General features: G+C 43.9%; 1 protein-coding gene across 6 annotated transcripts in view; it reads left to right on the forward strand.

Annotated features, from left to right (window-relative positions):
* Positions 1–1,305: 1,305 nt before the first annotated feature.
* Sh3kbp1 (SH3 domain containing kinase binding protein 1) overlaps positions 1,306–22,205 on the forward strand; it is a 341,291-nt gene continuing 320,391 nt past the window's right edge. For all 6 annotated transcript variants that reach the window (XM_021188708.2, XM_029534111.1, XM_029534114.1 and 3 more), the window contains exon 1: positions 1,306–1,723. In XM_021188708.2, the coding sequence (XP_021044367.1) occupies positions 1,720–1,723 (4 nt within the window). In that variant the 5' untranslated portion in view covers positions 1,306–1,719. The remainder of the gene's footprint in view (positions 1,724–22,205) is intronic.

Below are 22,205 nucleotides of genomic sequence, written 5' to 3' on the forward strand. Positions count from 1 at the left end.
TCTTCCCTCCTCCTTACTCATCAGGATCATCCTGTGTCCCAGGCTAGCCTTTAAGCCAGAACTCATTAATAGCACCATCTTCTTTGCCTCAGCCTTATGACTGAGATACCCCCTCCACCCTCCAACATATTTCTACAGAAATTTTAGGGTTTGATCCAATATACAAATGATGCTGCATTATTATTATTATTATTATTATTATTATTATTTATTCACAGGGTATGCAAGACAGGTCTCCATTGGGCATGGGGTCAGCTTTTATTTCTCACCTCTGGGTTCACAAGTCCCCAGCCTCCATTTGCAGGGGCCAATGATCTAATTTCTCTCTTGTCTCACTTTCCCTGTTGCCTATTTTGTCTCCAGTCTAGCTCACTATCTCTTCCTACCACCAGATGGTGGAAAGTGGAAAGGAAACAACAGACTGCTCAATGAATGCGGTCTCAGGCAAGTCTCTTTGGCTGAAAGGTGTGGTGGAGAATGGACTCCAAAAAAGGAGCTCGTGAGTTGCCCAGGAATTCCTATGAATTTCTATTTTCATTTTAGTGTCCACTTAAAATTGTTGTCTATCCAGGTTTGAGGATCAATAGAGCACAGTGATGCCTGATGGAGAACCAGCCAATCTTTGTCTCTGGACCTAGAAACATTCCTAAGCAGCAGAGCCCCACACCTGGTCCGGGTACCACTGGGTCAGGTGTAAGGAGGGTCTAATTCTGGGAGGGGCGGTGGCCAGCAGCGGACCGGTTCAGCAGCCTGACTGCGTCCTTCTTCTCATTGGGCACCTCTAGCCCAGTACTTCCTTCGCTCCAAACTCGCGCCTGGTCTGCCAGTACTCCAAAGCCACAGCCAAAGGCCCCTTCCTCCTACATCCCCCTGCTAGCAGCCCTCTTCCTCTATGTCTCTCCCGCGGGGAAGGGGTGTCACCTGTTAATAACCCAGCAGGTGTCCCGCTCTTCACCTGCCACCGGCTTCCCCTCCCCCAGCCCTCCTTCCCCGGGGTTCCGCCTTCAATCCACCTTTTCCACGTGCCCCACAACTCAGACGCCCCCACCCCCACGGACCCCCTAAATCTCCTCCAGTCTCGAGGAGTCTCGCGGCATTTCCCGGGGCGTGAGCCGAGCCTAGGCGGATAGGGAGCGACCCGCTGCGGAGCTCCGGCCGGGACAGAGGCGGAGGTGAGGGGGGCGGCCGAGCCCCGCCGACAGAGGACGAGCCCCGGAGTCGGGCTGGACACTGCTCGGGCCCCGCCCCTCGGCCCCGCCCCCGCCTGGCGGCCGCGCCTCTCGAGCGGGCGGAGCCGCTGAGCTTCGCCACGGCGGGGAGGAGGGGAGAGCAGGCTCCGAGGCGGCTGCAGGGCACTAGGCTGGGCGGTGCTTTTTTTTTTCTTTTCTTTTCTTTCTCTCTCTCTCTCTCTTTTTTTTTTTTTCGCAATTTCCACTCGCAGAGAGCAGGAAACCCGGAGCAGCCGGGTACAGCGGGGCCGCGATGCAGCAGCAGCAGCAGCAGGAGTCGCCCCAGGGCAGCAGCGGCAGCAGCAGCAGAGGCAGTAGCGGGCGGCGCTGAGCTGCCACCACCACCGCTGAGGAAGAAGCCGGCCCAGCGGCAGCCGCGTCCCGACGCTCGCGCCCCCGATCCCTGCGCCGCGACCTCGGCGCTCCGAACCCAACGCCCGGTTCCGCCAACTTTCACGCTGCTTCGGCAGCTCGGCTCCTCTTGGCGCCAATGGGTGAGTGCAGGGGCCGTGTGAACCTTCAGCTCATCTGTGTGTAGGGGTCGGCTGGCGCGCCCATCCCGGGACCGCGGACCCGGGGAGGGCGCCCTGGAGCAGGGCCGGGAGAGTGACAACGCGCAGAGCGCCCTCCCTCGCCTTGCGCACCCCAATTCACTCTCACTTGCTTTAGTGTCCCCGCGGAGCCCGCGCGCGCAGCACGGATGGGAACCCGAGGGGGCCTGAGCTGAGAATCGCGGGGGGCTGGCTCGGGGGCTGCTTGGGTTGAGGGATTCAGGGGGTGTGGTTGGCTTCTTCGGGTGGGCGGGGAGAGTTTTGTCTTTGCCATTCTCCCACCCAAGTGCACCCTCCCCGGCGCTGCGGATCTGGGTACCAGGATTTGGTGGGCTCCGGCCCGGTACAGGGCTCTTGGTGCCTCTCTGGGCCAGCCTGAGAAGAACCTTGAAGGTCGGGGTCTTTGGGAGAGGGTTAGATTGTCCTTACTGCCAGATGATGCCAGTGGTGGGAGGTAAGGAAACGCCCCAGTACCGGGCATGGCGGGCTGTCCCAGGGTCCTGAGCTCTTCATGTGCTCCACTTGTGCCTCCACCTCTCACTCTGTCTTCCCCCACGCCGAACCCCTCTCCACTTTGTTACACTCAAAGGCTACTTCCTATATCCTCCTCTCAGTCTGCAGGGCCAGGAACTGGAAATGGTGATCCAGTTTTTGATGTACCTAGCAAGCATAATTTCCATGTAGGCAGCTAACCTTAGGTCTTCTGGGTCCTTTTTATTATAGACCTTACAGTGTGGAAACCACCTTACTGCCCAGAGGAACTGGCACTTTACTGAGCAAAGGACTTGTGATTGTCTGGTCTCTAGCAAACGTTTGCTTTATCTAGGTAATAGCCTTGCTCGTGGCCAGACTTTGCTTGTTATGCCTCTAGCAGATGATTTTTGGGGTGTTTCTAGGCCAAGCATAGCAGTTTGCACATTATAATAAATGGTTATAAAGTGAAATTTTTTTTTGTATGCAGATAATAGGATCTTACACCAGTCAGCAAGAAATAGGCAGGAGTCAAAGGGTGCTCATACATACACAGCAGGCTGGAGGAGAGGTCTAACCCAGTAAGTTGTTCATCAGTGAAGTTCATTTCCCTTTTGTGATTGTTTACCAAAATGTCTTTCCCTTTGTCAAAGAGGTAATGACTGGGTGGCCTCTCAGCTTAAGTGCCCTTTTCTGATGATCACAGCACTCTAAGTCTAAATGAGTTCCTTTATCATATGACATTTTCTTCCACATCAGAACGACATATTCTAGTGTGTTTAACATTTATCTCCTCTACCTGAGGCTCAGTGACCGTTGGGACAGCATTGTGTTGTATGGTACTGCTCAGAATGGGTTTTCTTCCATGCCTGGTGTAGATCCGGCTCAGAATCAATATCGAATGGATGGGTGGATGGCATGAAACTGTGTGGAAAACACAACACTTAATTCATACTCTTGCTTTGCCTTGATGAGGATGACTTAGCCCATTGACAAAAGAAAATACTTTAAAACCCTTATAGGTCATTATGGAAATGCACTGCTTTCTCCTGAGGTGATAAGGACCGGTTTGGGATCACTTTTCCTTTGGGGTGGATCACTGAAAGAGTTGTACACAAAAAGAAGTTGCTGGTCTGCATAGGCAGGCTCTGCTTTGTAGATCTCAATGGAAAGAGGATGGAGGCTCCTTTAAGCAGCAGCAGACCTGTTTATCATTGAGATCTAAACTGTTTGCATTCTTTAGGCTCTCTTAAGAAAATGAGGGAGTGCTTCTGCAATTTACAGCCTTATCCAGGATCATTTTAAAATTGTAGCCATTATGCAAGTAGGGGTGTAGCAACCAATTATTATTTATTTCAGGAGTTCATACGTAAAGGCACCAAGAGTAAAATGAATGCCATTTAATTCATTATAATGTGCCTAAGTGGGATTTAAGGGTGCTTGTAGTTTGTGGACAAAAATCACCTGCTGTTTTCTAAAGTGTCCTTAGTGGTATATTTGCAATGAAGTACAGATATTTAATAGTTGGTTCTATTTGTTTTCTAAGAGCAAAACCTAGTAGTGCTGGGATTCTATGCACACACCACACACACACACACACACACACACACACGCACATACCACACTACATACACACACACCACACAAACACCACACACACACCACACCACATACACACACCACACACACACACACACACCACACACACACCACACACATATACACACACCACACACACACACACACCACACACACACACAGACACATATATACAGACACACACATCACACAGAGACAGATACACACACACATGCACACAGTCCCTTTCTCCAAAGCTCTCTGGTTTTCAGAAGATTTCTCTTATTTGTCAATTGATATGCTTGCTTGGCCTGACGATGATTTTCCTGCTGATGGCTAACAAAATCCAATCATATCATACAGTCCTTGATCTAAACACTAACTGAAAGTCACACAATCCCTAACCCTGAAGTGAAGCTGGCTGGTTGTGCAGTGGTCTCTTACCCAACTGGGAGGGGCCTACATTGCCAGACACAGGGAAAGCCTCTTATGATTAGAGCAGTGCAAGTCCTGTGACCCAAATCTGGAGGAGTGAAGGGTTTGCAAGCCAAGCAAATGACTTCTGTTGAAGGCTTTCCAGAGGAACAGCGAAGTTTGTACAGCTTGGGGCAATGCCATGTCAGTGGTTAACTATGCTAAAAGAAAGCTAAAGTGAATGCAATGCTATGCCTTTCACAAACAAGTCTTGAATTATACATGGAAGAAAGGGCTCTCTCCTTTACTTTTCATAACCCATGGCTTGAGTGAACCCTTGCCGGTTGCAGAGACTTTGGTCATTTACCTCTCTAGTTACCTTTGCTTTACTCATATTCATTCATAATGCTTCGGTTCTTAGTTTTTTGAAGTATACTCCATGCAGTGATGAATATTTGTTCATCTATCCATCCATCTCAGGTATCGATTTTCAGCTTTGTGCCATGAAACAGGTACATGGTGCGTTTAGACTTACCCACTTAAACTTTGCAGTCTAGTGGAGGATTTTGAGTGCAAGGTTTGTGGCAGCGTGTAAGTAAAAGCTATAGTAGGTTTCCTGAAAGAAGAGAAGAAGAATCTGGTGGAGGCTGGGGAACTGGTGAAGATAATGTCTTTGAGGAGAGTGTGAGTCATCACCATCCTCCCGCCACCCACCCTTCCTGGGAAGACACCTGGAATTCGACAAGCTGAGTTTTCGCCTCCTTGTACACCATGCGGACCATGGTGCTTATGAGCAAGAGGGTATGAGAGAGGCTGACTTTGAGGTTTTTACCTGGGTTAGGTGGTTTGGGGGGGGAGTGGAAGCTGCCAGGACTTCTTCTGTGATAGAATATTTTAGCAATTTCTCTCTAGAACAGGGAGAAATCGGAGCCAGGCAAATAGGGGTTGGTAGAGAGCAGGAGGCATCCATGTTAGCAAGACCGAAGGATGTCTGCTCACATTTGTGGTCTGGACAAAGCTTATGTTCTGTCTATGTTCAAACCTGATTACAGGGTAGCTTTGTTTGTGTCTGGTCCTGTTCTGATCACAAGGTGGCCTTGCCTGAGGCTAGGACTCTGGCTCTTCAACAGTATACCCAGGCTATGAGAACCCAGCCAGTTTCCCAACAGTAGGATCCCTTTTGCTAGTTCTCAAAGTTGACCAGAGGCTGTGGATGAGAAGCAAGACTTTTTAGGGTATGCTCCATGACTGTCACTTTAATATCAGTTAGCTGTAGTCTTGGAATTTTTGTTTAATATTGAGAAAATGAGCAACTGGAAAGCTATACCAGGAAATATATGGAATAATACAGAGCAGGCTACTGGGAACGTGAGAAAAAAACAGTACCAGAAAATGACAGAATCCTTACAGTGTTAGAGGAGAGCTACTGACAAAGGTTTTCAGAGGGCAGTGCCTTGGGATTACTTGAGTGACAAAATCCTTCAGTAGTAATTCCAGCAGACCCACAAAAGCAGAGATTCTGGACATGGGGGTCCTCCGATCAGCATTGGAATAAGTCCTCCAAGAAGGTTTGTTTTGTTTTGTTTTGTTTTTTTCAAAAAATTTTAATTTTCACATATACATACACATGCACCATGATGTACATGTGGCGGTCAGAGGGCAACTTGTAGGAATTAGTTCTCTCCTTCTGTCTTCTAAGTACCAGGGATGGAGCTCAGGGGGTCATGATTGACAGCAAGTCTCTGTTGAACCATCTTGCCAGCTCTGGTTCTGATAACATGGCCAAGTACCCAAGCTCCTTGCCTTTCAGATGCTTGCTCCCTGCCCACTGGAGTATTTGAAGTACTCTGTTCATAACAAGCTGTTCTGGGCATTAGGCTGTGGGTATCTGAGCAGTTGGGAAGCAACAATATTCTTCCTACCATACTTGTATTAAGCAGATTGGGATTTTCCTGGTTTCTCCTGGGTAAGTGACCATTCATAAGTATCATTTTCTTCCTCCTTGAAGATTCTACTTTTGGTTTTAAACTTTAGAGTTTTAAAAGCTTATTATTAATAATGACATTTGCTGTACGTTTTCAAATATATCTCCTCCATATTTATGTATTCAAAACTTAATCTACCAAAAATGTTAATGGTGTTTAGAGTTGGAGCCTTTGTAAGACAAAGAGGGATGGATGAAGTATTGAGAGTGAGCTTCCATGATGGAATTAGTGTTTTTGTAAGAACAGAAAGAAGCCTGTTTTGAGGTCCTCCACCATGGTATAAAGCAACAGAACAGCCCTTACTAGGAGCCAGGCAACCACCAGTGCCATGTTCTTGGACTTACCAACCTTTAGAAGAGTAAGCCAAGTAAACCTTTATTCTTTACAAATTACCCATTCCAGGGTATTTGGTTACAGCAATGGGAAACAGACTCAAATACCATCTTCAAGTTCCACTTTGCATATGTTATTTTCATTTTTGGTCTTCACTGCTCTTCACTTCTCTGGCACTGCACTGATGGTGCTCTATGTCCATACCATGGTAACTCATAAACAGTGTGTCTCCTAGTCACAAAACTCACAGTCTTCAGAATCTTTGAATCAACTTGAATTGCCTTCTGAGTCTGTGAACCCCTTTTCTTGGCTTCTTACTCCCACTTTTCTCTACTACTCTTGCAATCTCTAGTTGAACCCTAAGTATATCTCTGGAGTAGGCCTCTTATGAGTTTCCTGTTGCTGCTGTAACAGATGATTACAAAGATAGTGGCTTCAAACAACAGGTCCAGAGTTTAACATGCGTTTTATAGGGTCAATATCAAGGTGTAGGGAGGGCTGCATTCTTTCTGTAGGATTTTCCTTCTCATCTTGTTCGTTTTCAATTGCTCCTTGGATTGCCTTGGCTCATAACTGTATCTTTCCTGCCTCTGCTTTCCTATGGTCACATCTATCTTATCCTGTCCCCCTTCCCAGTATAAAGACTGTTATTCACTACACCCACTTGAGAATGGGGGTACCATCCTCTTCTCAAGAGCCTTAACTTAATGAGTCACAGACTCTGAGGGTTAGGACATGAAGATTTTTGAGGGGGCCATTATGTTGCTGCCATACCCCTCATTCATATTGTGAAGACTGCTCCAAAGATTACTGTACAATACTTCATCTTGTCTGAAGTATGTCATTTCCAACTGGGTACCTCCCCCCACCCCCCAGGCTTCACTGCCCTGGCTCCTTGCCTGGCATACAGCAAGTGCCATATGCTAATGAATTACTGAGTAACCCTTTCACCCAGTGTGGTTACTACTTGCAATTCCTGAGATTGTGAATTTAGAGAGAGAGAGGAGAGAGAGAGAGAGAGAGAGAGAGAGAGAGAGAGAGAGAGAGAGAGAGAGAGAGATTTTCAGAGATTCTTTAAAACCCCCTGGGCAAAGTAGGTTGGCAAGGTCTGTTTGCCAGAGCTCCTGGAGGCCTAAAGAGTAACACCTCAATGAAGAACTACAAGTTTCAAGATAGAAAATTCTCCCCGGCTCTGGTTCGCATTTCTCAGTCTCTGGACTATTTCTGTCATGGCTTGTTCCAGTTGCCGATGAGGCTGAGACTCACATAGGCATAGTGTGAGCCTCCCTGCCACCAGCAGCAACCCCTGACTCAATTATCGAGGAAGCAGCCAGGCCCAACTTCTAGGTTCTCTGTCAATGTCAAGTTCCCACTTTTTTTTAGTGCTTTTTATTGTATATTAATACAACGTTTACCAGCACCACTGCCTAGCTTTAACACTGTTTTAAGGTCACTCCTCCACAGTACTGTTCTAAAGTGAAACTCAGGGTCCCTGTCTTCTAGGGGCTCCTGGGTCTGCTTGATACCTTAGAGAAAGTTTGAAGGCCAAAGGCACCCACTTGAGGTTTCTAAAAGAATATAAGAAAAAGAAAACATGGTTTGGTTGTTTTGAAAATGCTTTGGCCCTTGTTTCCTCTGGGAGAAACTTTTTTGATTTCCCTCTAGGTACCTTCCCTATGTACATTCCTGTCACCCCAGGATAGAATGTGGCTATATGGTTATATCCTGAAACAGTTGGTGTGAATTGCTAAGGTAGTAGCTTATTTGGAAATCGCTGGGATTTACTGAGAATGCCTGAATCCCGGGAGAAAACCCTGCAATGCCAAACTGATCCCTTGATTTCACACATCTAGGGTTGATGGTGCTCAACAGTTTCTTCCCTTCAATTCTCTCCCATAGCAAAGGGTCACTGGTCCATGATGAGCACTTGTTTTCCAACTTGGTCCTCATGTTATATGGATACATGTCTTTTGGGCAAGTCTGTCTTTTTCATTAGGGGATGCTTAAACCAAGCAGATTATAGTTGGTGCTCTTTACTTCAGTGATAAACTGTGCTTACATTTAGCTTTAGGAAGAAAAAAATCAGTAATAATAAAACTCATGTACTGTTTGTTGAGGGCTTAGTTGGCAAGCCAGGCCCTTTGCTTATATTTTTCCTTCCATTAGCCAAGAAAGTGGTGGGGACAACCCAGGAGGCTAGCCTGTCCCCAAGTGAAGGGACAGAGAGGGAAGATGAAGTACAGCTCCTCTTGTTACTCCCCCCCACCATCTTAGATTATATACTATAAATATTTTGATGCTCATTAATCACTCATTTTGAATAGCAAATTTAGATCTGTGGAACAGTATGTATAGACAATTTAAATTATCATCTCCTTAAACTTTAGCTCCTTACTGATTGCAGCCTGTATACACCAACTCTTGTGTTTATACTGAATTTTTTTCCTTAGGAAAGTTCTAGACTTTGAAGACTTGAAACCCTATTCTAGGTCTGGTCCTCTGAGGCTATACCAGTTTTATCCATTACCTGCCACCTCCCTGTGCACTTGTAATTAGCTTGGTGTCCTGTCTAATTATTCCAGCTAGTTCTCTCATTCTGTGTTTTTATATCCTGAAACAGTTGGCATGAGTTACTTGGGAATCACTAGGAGTTGCTAAGATGTTTTGGACAAGATCTGGAGAGGCCTTTCTTGCTTTGCTGCCCTCTCTCCTTGGCCAGCTTCCTTATGAATCTTCATTGTCTTCACCAGATAGTTTTGGGAGCTGCCTTTGTCTACACATTGCTTCTGAGTGAAATTCATTTGGCTTGAGAGGATTCATGAATGAAGTTTGCCTTTTTCCTACCTTGGTCATTAAAACAAAACAAAATCACCTTTTAAAACTTGATTGAAATGAGATCGTTAAACCACTTAACTTGGTTTTCAGTGATCTACTGTTGTTTGAGAGGTTTCACTGTGATACCCAGGCTGGTCTTGGAGCTCCAGGACTCAACAGATAACCCTGCCCAAGCCTTCTGAGTGACTTGGACCACCGCTACTATGTTGACTTCCAAACATTATCCCATGGAAAACAGATGGCAACCCAGAAACAGCCCATCAATGAATTAATTTGGATACCCAAGGCAGGTTGGGTTGGGTTTTTCATTATTGATGGTGAGTTTGAGCTACTTTTGACCCTTAGACAACAACTGGAGGAAAGTCATTTTTTGAGGGTCCTTGGGAATGGAGTTGGGAGGGTGAAAATTGTCGTCAGTCAAGAAACTGAGAGGGAGGGACAGTTCACACTCTGCTAACCTGCTTGCTTAGCAAAAGGGCTGCAAATGTTGGCTTGAGACCTTATTATTGTTATTGTTGTTGCTGTAATTTTGTCTTGAGACAATTTCTCATGTATCCCAGGCTGGCTTCAGATTCCTTAAACTCCTGATCCTTCTGTCTCTATGTTGCAAGTGCTCAGATTGCAGGCATACACCACTATGCTTGTCTTCAAACTTAACAAATTTTTTTAAATTTTATGTGTATATGTTACTACATGTACTTAAAGATCTAAATTTGCTATGCAAAATGATTGATTAATGATCATTAAAATACTTATAGTATATTTGTGTACCACTTGCATGTCTATTGCCTGCAGAAGCCACACAAGGGCATCTGAACCCTTGGAACTGAAATTCCAGATATTTGTGAGCTGCTATGTGGGAGCTGGGAATTGAACCTGGGTCCTCTGGAAGAGCAGCTAGTGTTCATAGCTGCTGAGCCATCTCTCCAGCTCAACTTACCACTATTTTTAAAGGTAGATTTTGGACTAAATTATGTATCCACAATATTCCAAATTCTAAAGACAAATGATGCTAATATTGGAAGGCCTTATTTAGATATGGTGGAGGACTTTGTTTGAGGAAGGCCTCGGTATGTGAGACTCAAGAAAACAAAACAACAAAAAGACCCTATTTCCCATTCATGGCCTCCAGATATCCTATGACCCTTCTCATAGATTATTGATAGTTTGTTTCTGGAGTTTTCTTTCATGGGAGGTTTCATTCATAGAGGTAGATAGTTACCTCCATTTCCCCCCTAATTTCTTAATGTCACAATTGATGGATGAGTACATTTCTACTTCATTTGTGGTTTTTGCTCTCTGAGGATGTGTTTTACAATTCTATGTCTGAATCCATCCATCCATCCATCCATCCATCCATTTATCTTTGCTGTAGTAGGGATAGAACCCAGGACACTGCATATGCTTCACAGGTACTTTTAGTCAGCTGCATCCCTAGCTCCCTCACCCTATTTGACAGGACATTATGATGTTTGGAAGACTTCTCTGAGGGACTATTATAATCTGAAGCTTTGACTTGTCCTTGCTCTTAACTGATAAGAGACTTCATCCTAATTCTTAGCTGGTCTAGTTCTAAGTTTTTAGCTGAGATAAGAACTGTCTTTTGGACTGGTGAGATGGCTCAGCGGGTAAGAGCACCCAACTTCTCTTCCAAAGGTGCAGAGTTCAAATCCCAGCAATCACATGGTGTCTCACAACCATCCGTAACAAGATCTGACTCCCTCTTCTGGAGTGTCTGAAGACAGCTACAGTGTACTTACATATAATAAATAAATAAATCTTAAAAAAAAAGAACTGTCTTTTCAAAAAAGAACTGTCTTTTCATTGGTCTTGATGTATGAATATGTGTGTGCATGCATGTGTGAGTGTGTGTGTATATACCCAGAGCCCACTGATACAGAAAACAGGATATTTATTCTCAGATTCTCTCATGCAGCCCAAGGATGCCTGCTGAAGGAGAGTCTAATGGCTGTCTCTCCTTCTCGTCCCCATTCTTTCTGTGCAACCTATTCACAGAGCTTACCTGTGAGCTTCCATGTATGCATTTGGTTTCTTCTCAGTTCCAAATTTCTACTTGTGAACTCTGAGCCCAGTGGAAACTGAATCCATCCATCCCTGCACATGGGTGGACGCTCTTCAACCCAGGGAGGACTGTACCTAGTTGTAATCCTCATGGAAACATTTAAAGAGGCCTACTTGGTGGCAGACATATGACAAAGTACTAGAGGTTCCGTGACACATTGATAGCCCTGAAGTCCTGCCTTGAAGAGCATCACCTGATGTGATGGGATGCTTGTGGGACATCCCTCGGGACAGGCACAGCCAGAATATCTGGAGTGCCAAGTGTCCATTTGTCCTATCTTTCTCTTAACAAAGGGGTGACTTATGAAAGGCAGTGTGGCATCTCCTGTGTGGAGATGTGACCATTAAGATGATCATTCTCTTGATTGTGTGTGTGTGTGTGTGTGTGTGTGTTTTCATGTTTCTCCTTTGAGAGCCTGTATTGTTTAACTGAGTTCAGTTTCTGGTTTTGAGTTGGTGGCACTTAAAAGATATTTGGAGTCACTTGGCTGGCTTGGTGACAGCACTCCATGGGGACAGAGTCCTGTTGTGACATTGTCTGGTTCATTTTAGGGAACCTGTGGGTTTTTACATGGAGGAAGAGATGAAGCTATTGTGAAAACCAGCTATAGGCTGCTGGATTAACCCCTCAAGCTGCTGTGAGCTCAGGAAAAGGGACCAAGGGACTCCCCTATCCAGCTTCCCTCTGTCTGGCTGTTTCTCCCTCCCTCTTGCCTTCTCACCCCTCATACACTCTGTTCCCTCACCACCTCTTGTCCCTCATCTCTCTCTCCCTTCCTCCCTTCCTGTGCTCTTCCAGCACCCCCACATTCTGTCTTCCTCCACTTTAAAAAAAAAATAGTTCCTCTTCTCCTTATCTCCTCTCTGTCACCCTGTCTCCAAGCCCCACCCACACTGTCCACCCAACCTCTCATCCCATACAGCCTGAGCCCCTTCCTCACTCCTGTTCATTCCTTCTTCTTCCTCTCCGCCCTTCTATTATGCCCAGCTTCCCCACCCTCCTTATTCTCCCCCTCCCATCCGGTACATAGCCCACATCCCCCCTTCCAAATCACATCTCTTTTTCTCCATGTCACCCCTTTCCCCATTTTTGAGACAGATTCTCACTTTTTATCCCAGTCTAGCCTCTAACTTATAGCATTTCTGCCCAAGTCTTCCAGGTGCTAGCATTCATTAGAAATGTGTGCCATCACCACAGCTTTCTAATCTTGGTTCTTCCTCTAACTCAGCTCTTGCCCTTGAAACCCCTCTCTTTTTTCATTCTCCCACCCCATTGGTCTCCAACAACCCCCATCTCTCTCACATCCTGTTTTTTTTTCCTTTAAACCCTCTCCCACAGAGGACTCACATGTGCCTCAGATTTTCAACTGATACCATTATCTTTTTGGCTCAGTCTTGGAGCCAGTGAAAATATTGTTTATCTCTGGTCTAAAGTGTGCTCTTTCTATGGGAGAGGAAGCTTGGAGAGTATCCACCCTTTGCCCCTGCAGGCAGGGCTCCTCAAAGGCAGGACAAGCTAGTGTGGGGCGGTTAGTGTGAGGAAGCTCTTCCCAGTGGACAGCCAGCCTGGAGTCGAGGGAAGCAGTGAGTGTCCTCTCTCAGGAGGACTGTGGAGGACTTAATCTCCTACTGAGGGCCTGGGGAAGTCTAGTGCACTGGTTGTTTCCTGACTCCAGTGTTAGCTAACTTTAAAGAATTTTTATTTATAAACACGTAATAGCTATATTGCAGAAATTAGTAACTTATCAAACAGGAGAACATCAATCAACCACCCATACAGTTCTTAATACAATCCCTATAGTTTTATTTTGGTATTTTTCTTTAAAAATATATATTTACTTTTGTCAGTGTGGGATGATTATTTGGAGGTCAGACGACAAGCTTGGGTGTTAGCTCTCACCTTGCATTAGAGGCAGGGTAGCTCTTTGCTGCTATGCCGTATACTCCACATTCGCTGGGCTTTGAATATTTTCCTGTTTCTACCTCCCAGCTTGCCACAGGATTACAGACTCATGTCACATGGATTCTGGAGAGCCAAACTCAAGTTGTCTTGCTTGCTCAGGGAGGACTCTTACCTGCTGAGCCATATCTCAAGCCCAGCAAGGATATTTCTTTGGGGAATTTTTAGTATATAATTATGACTATATGTACATGATATGTGCACATACATATATATCTTTGTATTTTTACTTAATGTCATAGTGCTCTTCTAAGCTGGTACTTTTAGGTAAATATTTGAACTCATGTATCTTAATTTATGTGACAGTTTATCCATCATCTAGCATTTACTTTGTTTCTGTAATGTTTTCATTATAAGCAAGGATGCAAAATTGTTTCCCCTTTTAAGATTTACATTTATTTTGTAGTTATGCATATGTCTATCTATGTGTGGTTATATGCCCATGAGGACAGGTACCTGTGGAGGCCAGTAGGGGGCTTTGGAACACCCGGGGCTGGAGTTATAGGAAGTTGTAGGCCACCTGACATGGGTGCTGGGAACCAAACTCAAGTCCTCTACAAAAACAGCAAACACTTAACTGATGAGGAGTCATTCCAGCTCCTGTATTTCCCCATTTTACCCACAAGGAAATGAAGTGGTGGGCAGCATAGCCGTTTATATCCATTTCTTGAATTTAAGGATTTCTCGGCAATTGGAAGGGTCTGTGTGGATGAGAACAAGAATGACTTTAGTTTGGTTTTTTAGTTTATTACCTGTGGCCTGGTAGGAGACTTGTCCTCCTCATGTTATATATGTATATATATTTTTTTTTCCTTCAAGAAGCTATATGACTTACTGTGGAGAGAAGATGAATTGTTCCATACCTCTAAGGAAGCAGTATAGGATGCTTTCCTATCCCATCCCATGGTACCATCCATAGTTATTTACCATTGCTCTTACACAGGAAAAAGTGAAACCCCTGGGGGCTTGCTTTTTCCCTTCTCTTTCTTTCTCCTTCCCTTCCTTCTTTCCCTTTTCACTACTTGACTGGTATTTGCAGGAACTTTGCTTTTAGCAACTACAGATCACCATCCATGCCTAAAAACAATTTATGCTAAAAGCAGGGCATGGTGGTATGCATGCCTGTAATCTCAGCACTTAGGAGGCAGAGGCAGGAGGATCGATTGCAAGTTCCATGACAACCTGACATACATAGTAAGACCTACCCTGTCTAAAAAAAAAAGAGTTAAGCAGTGGCTGTGGGGAGTAGCTATAGGAGGACTGCTATGAATATGAGTCCAGCTTCAGCGATAAAGTGAATTCTAGGCTAGCATGGACTACAGAATGAGATCCACTCACAAAACTAAAAAACAAACAGCTTTAAGCTCCAAAGATGATCAAGATGAGTGACTGAAACCAGCATCGAGGACCCAGTCTGGAGAACCATCTCAAAGCCTTGCTCATTGAATTAGTTTTATTAATGGACAATCTTATGTAAATGATTTGTTTGCTTACCCAAGTATCCACTAAATGTCAGCTCACATACTTGATTAAAATGCTAGTTGAATATTTATGATGGCCTTCCAAGGGCAAATTTCTGTGAAACTTGTAAAACTTATAGATGTTAAAAAGCCTTAGTAGTAATGTGTGCTATATCCTCTCTTCCGTTACCCTTATCAAATTCTAACTCTAACTTGTGAATTTATTGGGTAAGCATAATAGTTGACTTGGTACTGTTATATATTGGGATTCAATTAACATAGGCAAGTGTTTATTGGGTGTTTGTTAACTGTAAGCTTTAGACATAGGGACTGGAAGATAATCTGAAGTTTCACCCATGGCCACATTTTGCTTAACTTTCCTTTTACTAATTGGGAGGAAATTGTGGGTGTGGTCATTTCAGGAACCACAAACACAGTAGTTGAAACAGAAGACCTCTGAGCAAATTCTGCTTATCCAGAAAGAAGGAAAAGTGTCCCTTTCAGGAAATCCCAGCGGAGTCGAAAACACTTTTCTGAGCTTTAACCAACTCCAGTGGCTGCGAAAACTCCCTCCTAGTTGGAGATTTAGAGAAAATAAAACTAGCTTTGCTCAAATAACTAATGCTGAAGTTCCCCTTACAAGGAAAATATTTCCCATGAGCCCCTGTTTTGCCTTAAAATTTTGAGCATTTATTAGCATTTATTTATTTTATTGTGGTAAGGTATGCATAGCATAAACGTACTGCTTTGGGTGCTGGGGAGCTGGCTTAAGCAGGGGAAAGTGCATAGCTGCATGACCCTGATGACTCAAGATCAGTTCCCAGAACTCATGTAAAAATATCCAGGTATGGTGGTACGTATCTGAAGTCCCAGCACTTCTGGGGGTGGGGGTGGGGAAGCAGGAGAATTGCCTAGAACCTCTCCAGGTGGCTAGCTTGGAGTACTCAGCAGAAACAACAAGAGAGGCCCTGCCTTAAGAAGGAGGAAAGCAAGAACCAACTGTGGCACATATGTAACACACACACACACACACACACACACACACACACACACACTCCACTTCCAAGTATGAAGCTCACTGTTGTTAAGTACATTCACCCCAACACCATCATCTTTCCTAAGTGAAACGCTTACTGTCTTTCTGGTAGGTATAATTCTATTTCAGATCTTTGTGAATTTTCTTCTTTATACCTTGGATAGATGCAATCATATTGTGAGTTCGCGGATTCTTTTGTGACTGGCTTATTTCATTCAGCATATTACCTCTAAGGTTTATCCATCTGCTAGCATGTGTCAGAATTTCCTTTTAATTGCTTTAAACTATATAATAATAATGTTACTTGAAAATGCAGGCACTTAACTACATATAAACTGATTTTGCTTTTAGCTCATTTACAAGTATAAACCTGAAATGAATTCACAAATTAAGCATAAATTAAGCTGCCGAAGTTCAAATCAACACTCATAGAGGCATGATGGTGTTTCAGAGATGAAGTTGCTTGGCTTTGTGACAGGCGCTTGGTGGAATCTTTCATATATACTCATGGCTCCCAGTTTTTTCTTCTGTGTCCAAAGCACAGGGAGAATCTGTCCTTCATACAGTTCTCATTGAGTCCTTTTCTCATGCTGCAAGGTATCAAGAGCAGTTCTGGATGCAGATGGGATATTTGTGGGCTGTAGCAGACATCATTGTCAATGTGTGATTGTGAGCCTGTTCTTCATTGTGAGAACTCACATGGTACATGCCTGTGTTTGATCTTTGTCCTTCTTTCTCTCTGACCTGGAGAGAACTTCTCCTAGGAGTCTTCTTAAAGGTCATCTTTCCCATTTCAGAAAAAATAGTTTTATCATTTTCATATTTATCTCTTCACAACAATGGCATGGTTTTGCTTGGTTTTAGTTTGATAACTGCAGTTGAAACTGCAGAGACTTGAGACTTGCTTGTTGTGTCTAGCTTTTGAGTTCATTTGTTTTCTTCTTTCCATTGTCTGAGTATGTCACAGTGTGTGTGTGTGTCCCATCTCCAGCTGCTAGACACATCACTTCCAGCGTTTTCTTATCACCATTCTTCCAGATGTCTCTGGCACACATGTAAAATGTGTGTACTTAAAAATGAGAGCAAGGAGTGATTTTGATGGGTTTCAAGTTGGTGGAGTTCCAGAGTGTGTGCAACAAGCGTTTGTTCTTGACTAATGAATGAATGAGCTAACCAATGAATGAAGAAGAAAACAAAGGAAAAATATGTGCACATTCAGTTTTAGAAGGCAATTTTTAATTGATCTTCAAATTTGTGTGTTTCCAAAGTGTAAACATTTCTGCTGCTCACATTCTCAACAATATTTGCTATCCCAGATATATTGAGATGTCATCTAAGCTGCTTTCCCAGAGAACCTCCCTTGCCCCCTGAAAGGTGTTATAGTCGTCTTCTTTCTCACGCTACTGCTGATCACAAGACAGTTCGGGGGTCAAAATGTTACGCTCTCTCTGCAAGGGCATTGGAACCAGCCTCCTCTGTTATTGGCATAGTTGATTCTGACTCCTCAGCACCAGTGCACCTTCTACCCCATGGCAGTGTTGCTTTGTTAAGGAAGCTGCTTTCATCACTATCAGCTATTCCCATGGCAAGAACACCCCGCGGCATGAATATAGTGACGGTCTTAAATGCAGTTGCACATGTCTATGGAAAGGTCATCTCCAGGGGTCGGGGGAAAGGGCTCAGTGGTTGAGACTGCTTGTTGCTCTTCCAGAGAGTTGAGATTTGGTTCTGATACCAACATCAGATGGCTCCCAATCACATGTAACTCCAGTTCCCAGGAATCCTGTATCCTCTTCTGGCCACTGCAGGTACCTCTATGTGAGCACACATGCATACACATGAATAAAAATAAAATTAAAAGAGAACCATAATCTCCAGCTGGACAACCATGTGCCAACAAAACCTGATGGTAGGGGAGTTCTTGTTTCTGTTGCCATAACGAATTACAAAAAACTCAGTGGCTTAAACAACACAGACCTATCTCATAGTTATGGAGTTCAGAAATTCATGATAGAGATGATCCTCATTCTTAGTTTTCCCAGCTTCAAGTGACCACCCCCTCACATCACCATGCCCTCTGTTTCCTTCATCACCTCTCGTCTGCTGGCTCTTCTGCCTTCCCCTTGCATCGTTTAAAATCTTCTGGGATAGCATAGGGCCCATTGAGCTAGCTCATCAACGATATTCTCACCATCTCAAGATCTGAAATGTAACACATCTGCGAAGTCTCTTTTGCAGTGTTGAGGAACATATTCACAGATACTGGGATTTCTGATGTGCACACAGATGAGAGCCGTGGTCATTGTTCTGTTCACCAGTGGGGGAACAAAGTGTTCTTTTTCTAAAAAGAGGAAGAGTACAAATGGGGACTGGAGATGACTATCAGTTTCTGCTGTATCATATGACCACAATTTTGTGAGGCTCATGGCTGTATATATTTTTTAGAGCAGTAAAATTGTCAGAGCTGGTAAACTTGTCAAGGACAGGGTTTTGTTTTTCAAGAGTTCATGATTCATAGAGTTGAAGTGCTCTCATATTCCCCAAAACAAACCATATTTTTGAGGACTACATCCTTTGTCACTAGTGACCAAGATGTCTGTCAGTTTTCTTTTGCCACATTCCGTTTATGAAGGGCATTTCCAATTACTCTTCTATCTGTGTTTTCTTGAGTGCTAAGCAGCTACCACCATCACAATGATTTAAATGCTTCATGAGTGTATCAAGATCTTCAGACATACTTAACGCTCCAATGTGTTAAAAATAAAGAGAATGTGAATGGCTCAATCCTTAAAGGGCACAAGCATGAAGACCTGAGGTTGGAATCTAAGAATCCACATAAAACCAAATGCAGTAGTGCACCACTGTAATCCCAGTGCTTCTGTGGTGAAATGGAATGTGGGGACAGGAGAATCCACAGAAGCTCCTGTGTCAGCTAGCCTGGTGCATGCACCTGTCTCAAGGAAAATAGAAGGGACTTGTACTTGCTTTAGGTGTACACGCACACACCTCATAATAACACACCGAGGCCAGGGCCCTCTTGTGTGCCATGATCCTTTATCAGGCATTTAGTGCACATAGAAGGTAGATTAAACAAACTCCTCTTTTCTAATGCCCTTTGGCTTTCAGTTTGAGTGTTCATCCGTTCTGGGTAGGGAGGGTGGGGAGGTACACTGATACTTTTTAGCTTGTGCTATTAAGATTGGAATGTTTGTGCAGCCCCAGATTCACTTATATGTTAATGTCCTAGTACCTGATATGGTCCTATTTGGAGATGATACCTTTGGGGGAGATTAATTACAGGTTCGGTCATACTCCTTGACACATCCCGATTTTTTTAAAAAAAAATCTTTATTATTATTATTTTTTCTTTTGCCATTAATTGCTTCCTTCTGGCCACCAAGAGCCAAGTGAGTAATTAGTCATATTCTCATGCACCCATTTTTGTACATGTTAGAACAAACTCTCTGTGGTGGTGACTTAAGGAGTCTCTAGTTGCCAACAAGACTCATTTGTCCTTTGTTGGTGCTAGCGGAACCTACCCACAGCTTCCCTGGGCTCTGCTGTCTTTGCATGTTCAAGTCCCTCCTTATTGTCCTGGGCTCAGTCTTGGGAAATCTTGGCTTTCAGCCTATAGCTGACAGTTTTTGCTTAGGAGGTGGAAGAGAAAAGTAAGCTTAACTACAGTAAGTCATGCATGTGCATTCCAGTAGTTATAAAAATGAAGAAATCAATTGGCGAAGAGCTATTTAGTTTTGAGGCAGGCTCATGAGACCTCTTATTCACTGTTGGTTTCCTTGGATTGCTGGGAAATGGAAGAATCTGAGCTTCGTTTGTAGCCTTCCCTAATTCTGCTTCCTCCTTCTCTCCCCACCCTAACTCAGATGCTTCCAGAAGCATAGAAGAAGGGTTAGACACATGTTGAGGAGAAGACACATGTTGGTTGAGAAAAACCAGGGACTTTAAGGACCCCCAACCTGCATGCTCTGTGTACATTGTCCCTGACCCCTGGTTGTCAAGCCATGATAACAGCCTTCAAATTCACATGGTATGTTACCTATAATGGGTGGCAAAAGGAAAAAAATCTGTTGAATGAGAAGAAACAACATGAGTCTAAAGGCAGAGTATCATTTTCCCAAACCAGGGTAGAAATAATCATTTAATTACATGCCTTATTGGCTTCCATTGGCCTGAGATTGGTGGTCAGGTGCAACTGAGAAAGTTATTACTGCCTATAGTCTTCCTTACTGTTGGCCATGTATGCAAATACATGTTCCATGTATTTGGAAGTAATTTTCCTGTAAATGACCTAAAAAAGTAGGCATGGGAGAATTTTGACATTGTGATAGAATTTGTGACCCCCCCAGATCACTTGCCTCACATGCATGGGAATCTTCTCTTGGCCCTTGACTCGTTATTCACAGAAGTTCCTTTTGTATTGAAATTACCAAGAGATGACCCTATTGGTGATCAGCCTCCTGTAAAGCTCGGACCTTGTTGCTGTCTCCTCCGAAGTTTGCCATAGAAGGTTCTACTTTATCAGTTTAAGTTGTGGTCAGCCTTCAGGCTTTCCACACTTCCTCTTGGGTCTGTAATGAAGCGAATTGGTGTGCCTTGGGCTGTGCAGAGTCGATCTCAGATATGAGAGCCCATGGGCTGATTTCTACAGGGCTCTCATCCTGCATTTTAGGGAAGTGTTGCTGGCTGGCCCCAAATGAGGGATGTTTTTCTTCTTTCCTTCACTGACTGGACTCAAACTTTTTATCCTGAACCAGACACTGCCATTTACAGCAGAGTTCATTTCTTTCCATTAGGGAGTAATTGCTTTAAAAAAATGTCCCCCCTGTTAAAAACACAGTCTTTTATATTCTAAACTAGCAGTGGAAACTCCCATCAGCTGGCCTCACATGCAAACAGTTTGTAATGGTGAAGATGGCAGTAGGATGCTGAGTCTCTTTGGATTGTCTTGAATGTTGACAATGAATGTTGAATGAATCTGCTTTGGATGTTATGTGTGTCCACTCCTTTAGGGACCATCTCATGTGTCATAGACAGCTCTACCTTTGGATGTTATTACACTTTGGAGAATGGGAGGAGCCATATGGCTGCTTCCTAGGCAACTGAGACTTGCTGAAAGTAGAGCTTAAGTGGCCCAACTGTCCTGACATTGGAAATCATTACTTTTTTTTTTAGGTTATCCTCTGTTAGCCCTAACCACTTTCAAGTACAGGCAATTGGAATCAATGAGCAAGACCTTTGTCAGAAGGGCCATGTCTGACTTTAAACTCTCAGCTAGTTGGAAGGAGTTTAGGAGACCTAAATCTAATGAAAGAACAGTGCTGATTTCCATGTTTGCTCCCTTTCAGCCGAATCTGCCATTTAAGGACAGTTCTGTCCCCCTGTGGATTTAGGGTACTCGCTACAAGAAAATGATGTTCAAAAGAGTTAATTCTGACTCTTTATGAGCTCATGGCACCAGCTAAACCAATAGCCATAAGAACAGTTTGCATTTAAAAACCCAACCCTTTGAGGCTCCTGAAGAACATCTCTGAGACTGGGACTCAGACACTGTGAGCTTCAGTGGGTCTCAAAAGGAAATTGGTGTCATCATCTTTAGTTGCAAAGTGTTGCGTTAAATGATAAGAGAGGCTTACCTTCCATTGCTCATTTTCTAAGTAATAATCTTATTTTACTATCCCCGTTCTTGCCCACCTTCAGTTACAAAAATAACTCTGAGTGGGTTTTCTTTTTAAAGATTTGTGTCAAACTGATACCTCATAAAATGGCACAAGCAAAGTATTCTATTTAGAACCTGTCCTGTGATATAAAAACACATGTGTTTTTAGTTATTTGACTCTGGTTTTTGGAATTAAGGTTAGGGGAATGAAGACTGATAATAGCTATGGGCGTGGAGCTAGGTTTTCAGACAAGACATGAAAATGATGTGGATTTTGCATAGATAGATTTACTTAAGTAAAACTTGCTTATTCATTAGTAACATGCTGCTATGGCATTTCGTAAATAGGATTTTATGTTTCCTATTGCTACCTGTTTTATTTACATATCTCTTGTTGTGATAAGACATTTTGACCAAGGCAACTTACAAAAGAAAGAATTTATTCAGGGCTTATGGTTTCGGAGGATGAATCCATGATGGCAGAGCAAAGGCGTGGTGGTGGCAAGAATGGCTGGGAGCTCACACTGTAATCCATAAGTACAAGGCAGAGGCAAACACACACACACACACACACACACACACACACACACACACACA

This window comes from Mus pahari, chromosome X, assembly GCF_900095145.1.
Source record: "Mus pahari chromosome X, PAHARI_EIJ_v1.1, whole genome shotgun sequence".
NCBI classification, from domain to species: Eukaryota; Metazoa; Chordata; class Mammalia; order Rodentia; family Muridae; genus Mus; species Mus pahari.